General features: G+C 40.5%; 1 protein-coding gene across 1 annotated transcript in view; it reads left to right on the top strand.

Moving 5' to 3' along the window:
* Window positions 1-350: 350 nt before the first annotated feature.
* The window catches only part of LOC126282015 (myrosinase 1-like), a 74346-nt gene continuing 62691 nt past the window's right edge, over window positions 351-12005 (top strand). Inside the window, exons 1-3 of the mRNA XM_049981408.1 lie at window positions 351-483; window positions 2709-2842; window positions 6866-7000. Coding sequence (XP_049837365.1) covers window positions 351-483; window positions 2709-2842; window positions 6866-7000 — 402 coding nt within the window. The remainder of the gene's footprint in view (window positions 484-2708; window positions 2843-6865; window positions 7001-12005) is intronic.

Here is a 12005-nt window from a genome sequence, read left to right on the forward strand (position 1 = left end):
TCTAGTGTGCCTTGGTCTGTATGATGCCATTTTGTGCTTATCTGGGTGTCATGAGGTTTTATTCTGTGTGGCTTGTATGTATACTGGTTTCCTGTAAATATTAGCAAAACTGTTGAGACGGATGTACATATTTTTAGAAAACAAATGCCAGTACATCAACGTTAAAATGTGATTAAACGCAACATATGTCGTGGCACTTCACACGAAGATTGACAAACTATCTCAAATGCTTAAAGGTGAATAGAAAGTTTCATAGCTCGTTCTTACGCCGAATAAGCGGTGTGACTCAGAATGTCAGTCCACGTATATAACACCACGCTGCGAGTTGTGAGCGATCAGTGCTGGTGGAGATGTGGCCGCCCGCCTTAATTGCAGCTCTGGTGACTCTCGGCTACACAAGGGCGTCAGACAAATTCCCGGATGGTTTCTTGATGGGGTGCGGAACGGCTTCGTACCAGGTAGAGGGAGCATGGAACGAAGACGGTAAGTGCTAATTTTAAAACTGCACTGTAGTTTAGTCAGTGAAGCACTTGTTGTCACAACAACAACAACAACAATCATAACAACAATAAAACCAGACGAATCCTATCTCTCAATACTGATATAAGCTCGTCATTTGACAGAATTAGTGCGCATATAGTAGAGTGTTGACGACAAGGGTGAAAATTTACATTTGTCTTTCCTCGATTGAGTCTCCATCCATATTCTATACTCATCAGACTGTTTATTCCGTTCAACAGATCCTGTAATTCTTATTCACTGTCATCAGCATATTTATAATTGATATCCTTTCACCCTGAATTTTAATCTTTACTTTCTTTTATTTCCATCATTACTTCTTCGATGTGTAGATCGAACAGCAAAGGTGAAAAAATATATCGCTGTGTTACAGCTTTTTTAATCCGAACACTTCGATCTTGGTCTTCCCGTGTTAAGGTTCCCTCTTGGTTCTGTACAAATTATACATTACCCATCTTTAGTTATAGCTACTTTTCCGATAATTTCAACATGTTGCACATTTTACATTGTTGAACTCTTTTTCCGGGTCGAAATATCTTAGGAAAGTTTCAGATTTTTCTTCACACTTGCTTGCATTATGGCGACAAACTATTACAAATATTTTTTGTGAACTCTCTTCGCCTCATTTGTAAAGGCCTCGTCGCCACTGCTGTGGAGTCCGAGTTGCCACTGTTGGTACGATAGGCCGAATTTGTGAGTTTGTGAAACGGCTTCTGTTGCGGTACACCCCTAAGGCAAATTCTCCTAGCCACTATCACACAGCTATGCCCCAGGGTCAGGTAACAGGACAGCAGAACGAACGTCCAGCAACACTCAACAAATTAGTAACAAAGTTAGACAAATGTGTTGAAAATGTTTACTTATCTTCGCGACTTATCGAGTAACTATGTCTGCAACACTGAATGTAATATGACAAAAAAAGACCCTCAACTTGTAATTGCAAATAATCCTAGGTAAACTTCACGGTACATAGCAAAAGCAATTTACAACTGTCTGTTCGCTTGCAAGAGTTAACTAAACGTCGTTCCCTGTGTAAGTCAGCCCTGGACTATGATCTATAACTAAGTGGGCGAGAGATGCTCTTCTATCTTCAGAGCAGGCTTTTGTCTGTCGTCGTCCGGTCATTGGCGGATTGTATTCGGCCAGCAATTGGCCGAGGCGAAGTCGATATCTTCATCCTCAGCGCCGCTGGTGTCGCTGGTGGGATCTGCGAAAGTGGCGAGCCTTTATGGAATTGGTACCAGCTCACATATTTCCGCCTGTGGTGCTTTTGCTCTGACTGTGTTTTGTTCCGAAGACACAGCAATATTCATTAGTGAGGCGCGAGTTTCATTCATTAATGTTCTGTGCATATATTTCCCTGCATGAAACTTCCTGGCAGATTAAAACTGTGTTCCGGACCGAGACTCGAACTCGGGACCTTTGACTTTCGCGTATAGAAATGTATCCTCATCGATAGCCGATTGCAAGCGGAAGATGCATACAGAAAGGCATTTGATTCGATGATATCTGTATCTAATTCAGGACCTCGAAGAAAGTTTTATTAGAATAGGTCTTCTTCACAGGCAACACATGTATACGTGGCGGTTCTTACTAAACTGAGAGGACGCCGTTATCCAAGCAACGCTAGTGGCACGTTGTCAATGCTTGCTGATTACCGAAATTTACATAATGGGCCTATATTATTGTTAGTGTAAGGAAACGACTGAACCTAGGAATTACGACTCAGTCGGAGGTGTCCTGGAGACATTTTGTAAACCTCATGCATGAAACGGTATAATGCGGTAGCAAAAGCGTTTCCAGAGCCATGTCCGTATAACATATATGTGAGAGAAACGTGTAGCTAGAAGTAGCGTATACCCTCTTGTAATGCAAGTGTAACTTCAATAAATCGTGGCAGAAGCCAGAACTGGAGAAAATTCATGTAGCTACTGTTACTGTCATTTAACTAGAAACCATTGCGAGATTAGAACTATACTCTGTTTTGATAGTGTCAGGTAATGCATAGTGGCTGTCATTTAACTAGAAACCATTGCGACATTGGAACTATGCTCTGTTTTGCCAGTGTTAGGTAATGCATAGCGGCAATGTCTCCTCTTAACTACTACATGTTTCACACTTTCATAACTTAAGTATGAATTGTTTCCAGTGACTTACAGTAATTTTTAAGAAGAAACTTACTTTCTTAGGAAAGGGCGAGAATATCTGGGACCACATGTTTCACGAGCATCCGGCATACGGAACAAACGGCGACAACGGGGATGTGGCCTGTGATTCTTACCACAAGTACAAGGAGGACGTGCAGATGCTGAAGGCTCTGAACGTGAGTATCAGTCAAAACGGGAGAATTTAGTATCGTCTTCACCTGCTTCGTCTCCGTTCTCTTCTTCATTTCAAGGAGCAGGCTCATAGCTTTTCCGTCTTCATAAAACCTACTTTCTCCTCGGCCTTCCTATATCTCTCTTCCCTATACGTCTATAGTCTACTGCATGTCCGACTTCTCTTTCTGCCAGTATTCTTTCATCATGCACCTTCCATTTTGTTATGTCGGTTCTATTCCTTGTGTCAGAATTCTTTATCTGATCAATTGGAGTACATCCATTTACAGTCCTTAAAATTTTCATTTCAGCTAACTACATCCTTCTTTGATCTTTCTTAATTATTGTCAAGGTCTGAGTTCCGTACGTGATCATATATGTTGCCATTACTTTGTAGATTTTCATTATGTCTTTTGTGGTTTCATTGGCTAACGTTCTGTGTATAGTTCCACAGTACTTTTGCAACTTGTTTCACTGTATAGAGATGACATTATCGAATTCGTAGCTTACATCACTAACTAATAACTTAAAGTGTGGCAGCTATTCAGAAAATTTTTGGTTTAGAGTATTTTAGAACTGACTTAGTGCTTTCCTTTAAAATCCATAGCTTTGGTTTTATTTCCTAAATCCTTCAAGTTGCAGAGCTTACCTATTAATTTCAAGGGCTGTAGAGCTAACTGTAAGTCAGAATAAATTTTGCACTCTGTAGCGAAGTGTGTGCAGATATGAAACTTTCTGGCAGATTAAAACTGCGTGTCGGACCTCGGCCTCTCGCAGGCAAGTGCTCTACCAACTGAGATACCTAAGGGCGACTAAACACAGGTCCTCACAGCTCTAATTGTGCCATTACCTCATCTACCTTCCAAAAGCAATTTTAATGTACCAGGAAGTTTAGAACTGTAAATCACCCTCGGTCTTTCCATTGACCAACGTCATCAGTGAATACATTAAATAAATTGGGTGGAAGATTGCACCCTTGTCATTCTCCTCTGTTAATTGGTATTGGACCTGATGTACCATTATCTGTAGCAATTAAAATTTCGTTGTTTTTTTCAAACTTTTTATCACTTTTATTCATTGTTTAGCATTAACTCGTCTTGCCATTACATTCCATAGCAATATGCTCATTCATTGTAACTAAGGTTTTGCATAGTCTTCAAAACAGTACAGTATGATTATCCAGATAATACTCTCGCCTCTTTTCAGTTATCTTCCGCATTACTGTAATGTGCCCGCATCTCGTGGTCGTGCGGTAGCGTTCTCGCTTCCCACGCCCGGGTTCCCGGGTTCGATTCCCGGCGGAGTCAGGGATTTTCTCTGCCTCGTGATGGCTGGGTGTCGTGTGATGTCCTTAGGTTAGTTAGGTATAAGTAGTTTTAAGTTCTAGGGGACTGATGACCATAGATGTTAAGTCCCATAGTGCTCAGAGCCATTTGAACCATTTTGAACTACTGTAATCTTGTCATGTTTGATGGTCCGCTTCTAGAACCTTTCTTCCTACAGTAAGTGGGCATCAGCTAGTTTTTTTTCTGTTATTATTATTTATGCCTGTAACTTAAGGCGGTGTTCAACAGACATTCCTCTGAAATGTTCATCAGCATTTTCATTTCCTTTTATAGAATGATGTTACTCCTGACACTCTGGAAGAGTCGGTTTTATCTATCATTTTCAGCATTCATTTAGTAAAAGCAACAGCCTCAGTTGTGACATTAAATCTCGACAATTAATGAGTTCTGCATCCATATAATCGGGTACTGTAGCTTTTCTACTCTACATCTGCTTTAACCCTTCTTGCATCTCCTTCAGTGTAATATTTTCTCCTTGGTGTATTTCATCATTTTGTTCTTTCTCCTGCTCTGAAATGATCTTAATAACGGTTTTATCATTGCATTTTAGTCACAGTTCTTGACAGTGTATTTTCCATTTTTCGTTTTCTATTTCGTATAATCGTGCAGAATCTTTTCCTGTATGTTAAGTTGTTTCAGAATTTTGTAAGTCATCTCTTGTCTAAATGATGGATCATTTCAATGTTTGGTTTCATTCTATCCCAAGATTACCGATCCACTTCTCCCACCATTTTCTTATCATAGTTACATTACTCATTACACCGCACTTCCGTTTCCTCTGCCTTGTGCTGTAGATCTGTAATGCAAGCCTTTTGTTTGTCATTAATTGCATTTCCCATACCTTGAATTTACGTTTTGACCCCCTTTTCCTTTTAAATATCCTTCTCATCTCTAGTGCCTTTGCTATATCTTTGAACACACATGCTTTAACATTTTCCCATTTTTCGAATTTACATTGTAAATAACGCGAATGTCATAGTTGAAATAGACTTCTTACTCTGTGTTGTTGCAATAGGTAGAATTTGAGAACTTTGTTTACGAGTTTATTGTTTGTAGCAGTTTGTTTCTTCCATTTCGAAATCGGGTTCACTTCGGCTGTCACCAGGAAATGATCTGACTCTGTACTCGTCTGTGTACTCTTACACCTTGTGTTAGTCCTCCGAGAGTTCCGTTCGCTACGATATAAGCAAAAGTCAGTCTGTAGCCCTTTGCACTCCACGTGAAATTATGAATTTGCTTCTCTGGTAATTTCCATTTCGTTATATGTCCCTAACTGACATAATTCGTGTCCATTGTTATTTATTACCTGCTCTCCAAAAGTTCCTATTGTTCGAACTATTGGCAAATATCACACAAGTGCATTAACTTTTCGACTTTTAATAAAATTATACGAGTGTATTTTGTTTTGGTCAACTTGCTTTTGAAGATCTTCACAAAATATTTGAGTTTATTCTCTCCGGCATTCTTCAGGGAAACACAAATCTAAAAAATCGAGATAGCTTCTTTCTAATTTTAGCGTTATTGACGTCTTTCTTTCAATTATCAAGGTATAGCAGTGAATCTGGTTCTTCCACTTGCTGCCGGCCGATGTGGGCGAGCGGTTCTAGGCGCTTCAGTCTGGAACCGCGAGACCGGTACGGACGCAGGATCGAATCCTGCTCGGGCATGGTTGTGTGTGATGTCCATTGGTTAGTTAGGTTTAAGTAGTTCTAAGTTCTAGGCGACTGATGACCACAGATGTTAAGTCCCATAGTTCTCAGAGCCATTGAACCATTTTTTTTCTTCCACTTGTTATCAATTAATAATGCTACTCCTCACTTCGTTGTGGTTGTTTGACTCTCTCTACTGAAAGCCATTAGATGATCAACCAAATCCTTTTCCCCTCTAGTTTATTTATCGTTTCAGTTATTATCATCATTTTTTGTGGTTTTACATTTCGTACCAGTCTTGTGCACTTCAGTTTCCTATTTTTAAGTAGCCCAAGATCCATATCGTTTGTCCTCGTCACTCTTTGGCTGTTTCTTTTGAGATCCATCCACAACGAATTCCATAACTCTGGCATACGCTAAAATGCTCGTGAGAAGACGGTGATCGTTTGGATGCTGGAGGTGCACACCATTTCCGTCGTCTTGTTATGAGTCAAAATGCAAGTTCAGCCGTCTCCCGATGACCCATACTAACGTCTTTGCACCGTTTTCTTCCTTCAGACAATTTTCAGTCATTGTATAAATCTGTGACACTTATCTATTAACATTATTTTCCTCCTTCTTCTGCTTCTTATTATTCCCATCTCTTCTACAGCGCCTTCAATAAGTACTTTCTTATACAATGGTCTAAGTTCTTTTAAGGTCAAACCTTACCCAACTTCTTCCTAGGATATTCTGAACGGGAGGAAACCTGAAACAGTTTGTGGTGTGCTTTATACTTGCAGCCTGGCCTCATCGTATTTGTTGTGCACTCTTATAGTATGCATTATACTGCATATAATGCACATATATAGTATAATATTTCTTTACAATGACCCACTGTGTGTGCTTCCGAAAGCACACGATCAATTAAGTAAAATAACCATTTTGACGGAAGAACGTACTGAAATGGTATTTATTAAGATTTTACTTACTGACGAATGTACATTGTTACACAAAGTAACTTATTTCTCATGAGACTGACATGCTGATGTAGGTGGACGTGTACCGCTTCTCCATCTCCTGGCCACGCATCTTGCCGACTGGAGATGTGGACACCATCAACCAGCCGGGCATCGACTACTACAACAACCTCATCAATGAACTGCTCGACAATGGTATCCAGCCCATGGTAAGTCAAAATGTTACGTTGGGCTCTAACTGTAATGCGGTTTGTGGAATACATGACTTCAGATTACTCACGAGATACAGACTCACGTAGTTTTCAGTTTCAGGAAAAGTTCAAGCTGAATTTGCACTGCAGTAAAATTGCTGTGATGATGCGATGCGATGAAGCGAGGAGACTTCTCTGCTAGGATAAATATGAGTTTTATATGTTCAACCGTTTTAAAACAATTCGTTACACCGAAACTTAATTGAGGGAGCTATTGGCTTGATTACTAATTCTGAAGGCAGGCATGACACACGCTGAGAGATTAGTTTCACTGCGTATCTGTGTCTCTCTCTCTATTCATATGCTATTCAGAATGAAAACTCCGCTGACATTGGCAAAAGTCGATGAAATTAATTTGAATATACCGAAATGTTTCGCGTTAAGGTGAGGGAAAAAATCCCCCATTGTACTGAGGAATGAAGCAATATTACTTTTCGGTTATCAGCAGTCAGAGTGGTAGTTACGCGCTGCGATAAGAGTCTTTCATTCAATCAGACTAGATTTGACTGACTCGCTGAATCATGGGGTCTAGATAAAACTTATCCCAGTGCAAAGAGAAGCTCTATTGACTTCGGTATAGGCTTCGACACGGCATATTTCGTGCAGAGATGAATTCTTAAAAATTTCTGGCGAAATGAAGTCGCATTGTAATATTTCGGAAAACCTGGTACGTCCGTTAACATTGCTGAAAACATTCTTCCAATGCCAGGGTACATAGTCATTCGTCTTCAAACAGCCCCACTTCTCACCGAATCCTTTCCATTCCAACCAGAATGGTGAAAAATAAATATATTACTGTTTCTGTCTGTGTGTCCCTGATAGACAAAGGCTTATTTAGTTTGAAATTAGGTATTTCCCGAGAAAAACTGCGCACACACCTCTCTCGTGAAATTGATCCATTCTTCACCACGTCTTCATACGCTCCTGTTACTCTGTGAAAGTCGAACCATGTTACGACTTATAGCACGACACTACACTATCAGAAATGTCTTTTGTAAAATATCTTTGACAAGAAATACTTTTCACCGGCCGTTGTGGCCAAGCGGTTCTAGGCGCTTCAGTCCGGAGCCGCGCTACTGCTACGGTCTCGGGTTCGAATCATGCCTCGGGCACGGATGTGTGTGATATCCTTAGGTTGTTTAGGTTTAAGTAGTTCTAAGTGTAGGGGACTGATGACCTCAGATGTTAAGTCCCATAGTGCTCAGAGCCAATTGAACCAAGAAACATTTTTCAGTGTAGACTGATGACCTCAGATGTTAAGTCTAACAGTGCCATTTGAACCGAGAAATATTTTTCACTGTAACGATCACCGATACAGCTGACTGATAGCCGAACTGTTGGTAGAAATCAATAGTTGCCTTGTCAAAACAGAATGCCCACTGTGGCAAGGGTTCCACTAGGTAGAGCGGAAAAATTTAAAAAAAAAAGAATGAAAATGATCTACTGGAAGCGGTATCGCTCAGCAGCAGTAAAAAAAAAGAGGTTCAAATGGCTCTGAGCACTATGCGAGTTAACAGCTGTGGTCATCAGTCCCCTAGAACTTAGAACTACTTAAACCTAACTAACCTAAGGACATCACACACATCCATGCCCGAGACAGGATTCGAACCTGCGACCGTAGCAGTCGCACGTTTCCGGACTGCGTGCCTAGAACCGCAAGACCACCGCGGCCGGCTCGCTCAGCAGCAGACTCGGACATATCGCCGACGATAAAGTGATGCATTATGACGGACTGCTTCCTGGGTACTGAAGGCTTAGTTATTTCGTAATGGGACACCCACCCCTTACATTTACTCGCTCCGTGCTGTGGCACGATAATATTATGGTAGAGGGTATACTTGATTTGAGTATGGCACTCTTGGTATGTGTATAATTGTCTGTATCAATTGCTAATCCGTATTAGGTAACATTATTTTTGTTTACGTGTTGGGCGGTAACCACATGTACATAATATAAACCTCATCCAAAAATACTAATAACTGACAACTCTGTCATTCCACTCCACGTACGTTACCAGAAAACATACAGGTCGTGCCAGAAGGAATAATCAATATTCAGGCATGTGACTGGAGCTCGTGTGAAGAAAAAAGCTTCCTACGGATGTGCCCTATTCCGAATCGTTCATTGGCAGAACAAATTTAATGTATAACTGTTTTTGGCTACTGGCGCACAGGTATGTAATATGCGGAATGTGTGGTAGATATTTATTTATTGGATAGGAGGAGGTCCGAAGTGTGCAAATCGAAGGCGAAAATGCGAGGCGAACCACTTGGTCGCATCATGGACGCTGCTCTCCTTGTAATGGAAGGTACAGGAGCACTCAGGGAAGCACAACAACATGTCCTCCCAAGAGTGCACAAATGCATTATAAGTGGCTGTGGGATACTGGAACATTTATTGTGAACTCTACAACAGCTGTAAAGTGATGTGTACGATAATGCTGCGACGGCACCTAATGGTTACTGCTGAGCAGTTGCTCTTCTAAACAGCAGTCCATGCGAGCAAACCAACTGAGACTTTCCCTGATGTTGCTAATACCTTAGGTTGTGGGCTATGCACGGCTCTGTTTAAAAAGAATAGCTCGATGTACTGATAAGGCGACTCTCGCACATCTGATTTCATGCCATCCTGCAGCTAATCCTCTACAAATTATAATCTGTAGCGGCTATCCCGTAGGCAATTACTCTAAGCATTGTCGAGAACTGCAAATTAATAAAATATACATAAATATAAAACAGAAAAGAAATTATTATATTTTAAAGTCTGTAAATGATGAAGACGACAGAGAATTATGTTGCATACTGTTCATTCAAGAAAAGACATCTCAAATAAATGGGAGTGAGACTACGATATTCAATTAAAGTACAGACATAAAATATCCTTTTCAAATGCAGCAAACTTATGTTGAGAACGTTATGAGAGTTGCAACAAAATCCCCAAACTAAACAGTCATCGAAGATACACGAAAACAAAGTCCATTTCGTGATCACAATACTCGAAACATTCACCAGTTCAGAAGAGTTCAGAGTTCAACATGATTATTAACAAAGTAACACTCACACTCTATATGTCCTCATTTCCATAACACAAGAGGAATAGGTATAGAACTCCATTCGGGAGCACATTCAAACCTGTCGAAATCTAAGGTCCCTACAGAGGTTAGAGTATTGCAGCAGCCATTCGTCGACAGAATCTATTGCCCACTCGTCTACAGGTCTGCATCCTTCCAGAAGTCGCGGAAAAGTGCCCAGAGTCGCACCCTGAGCTCTTCACTCGAGAAGTCCCACCACATTTCGGATTGGCTGAAGGCCGTCCTCAACGAAAATACATCACTTTTAACTGCTACAGACATAATCTGATCAAGTTTGATCACTTTCCGGACTTAACTAAAACATTACAACAGTATTTAAATAAATAATTGTTATAAACATTCGGTCACACTCAACCGATTAACAATAATTGTATATAAAGGTTTGTTCATAAATAAAGAAGCCAATATTCTTGCGCAAGTGGACTCACGACGAATGACAATATATTGTGTTTAACGATTTAAAAACAATTATTTAGGCCTTCTCTGGCACTGTTTTATAAAGGTGTTGACAGATAACGCATACGATACGCCATTTTTTAAACTATCGTGGTTTTTTATTATCAGTTTTATTTCAAAATAATATAAAGTGGTTCTAGGCGCTGCATTCTGGAACCGCGAGACCGCTACGGTCGCAGGTTCGACTCCTGCCCCGGGCATGGATGTGTCTGATGTTCTTGGGTTAGTTAGGTTTAACTAGTTCTAAGTTCTAGGGGACTAATGACCTCAGAAGTTGAGTCCCATAGTGCTCAGAGCCATTTGAACTATTAAATAAATACAGAAGTATGACAAATCGGGAAGCATTCACGAGACATGAATTTGCTCTGTAATTATGCTGTATACGATGTTCTGACAAACATTTGCATTGTGGAAAGATATTAAAAAATGATAAATGAAGAAGTAAAATAGTTAAAGATACGTAGGTGTTAGGACTGATAGCTATTATACAATTGTATCGTCTAAGATAACGTAAATAGAAATCGCATGAAACTTTTGAAAGATGTTAATTTGGAGATTCAATGTTAAAATGTTTATTCGCTGTGAAATATTAATTTGTTTGTGTCATTTGATGCATCCCATTTACTGAGTTCGCTGCTGTATTGTTCAAATCTGTGTGAAACCTTATGGGACTTAACTGCTAAGGTCATCAGTCCCTAAGCTTACACACTACTTAAATTATCCTAAGGACAAACACACACCTATCCCCGAGGGAGGACTCGAGCCTCCTCTGGCACCAGCCGCACAGTCCACGACTGCAGCGCCCTACACCGCTCGGCTAATTCCGCGCGGCGTAGCTGTATTACGAATTTTTTAATTGCTGAACTGTGAATTTTTATCGACTCTCAACCACTTAAGATACAATCTTTTTGCTCGTATCACATCCACCATTTTTGGTGCGTCATCTGCACGAATGTTATGCGAGCTAAAACAGCCCACACTAAAAGCTTTGGAGTTTACCTGTTTCCGGCGTCGCTGCACTTATTTGTACCTGAACTCGCCTCTACCGCTAGCGTAGCCGGACATGGTGCTGTTCGCCCTGAGCCCTGGACCTGCTAGCGTCCAACCACACAACAACTTCAATTCTCCTCATATCACTTCCAAATGGCCCAGTCACTCAACCACATACGTGTAACGTTACACTGCTGATAGGTGAATGCGTTGAACATACGTATTTTTAATTCAAACTTTACAAAACGCACTGTGTGACAGCTGGTCATGCGTACAGGTTTATACCTGACAGTCTATCCAATAATGCAGAAACTAAATGCCGAAGTGCATTTGTTGCGTTCTGATTTTAGGACATTTCAGAATAGGGCAGATAACCACATGAAGTATATTGAATAAAGCGATCGTTCCTGTCATATCCCAGAATTA

Source organism: Schistocerca gregaria, chromosome 7 (genome assembly GCF_023897955.1).
Source record: "Schistocerca gregaria isolate iqSchGreg1 chromosome 7, iqSchGreg1.2, whole genome shotgun sequence".
NCBI classification, from domain to species: Eukaryota; Metazoa; Arthropoda; class Insecta; order Orthoptera; family Acrididae; genus Schistocerca; species Schistocerca gregaria.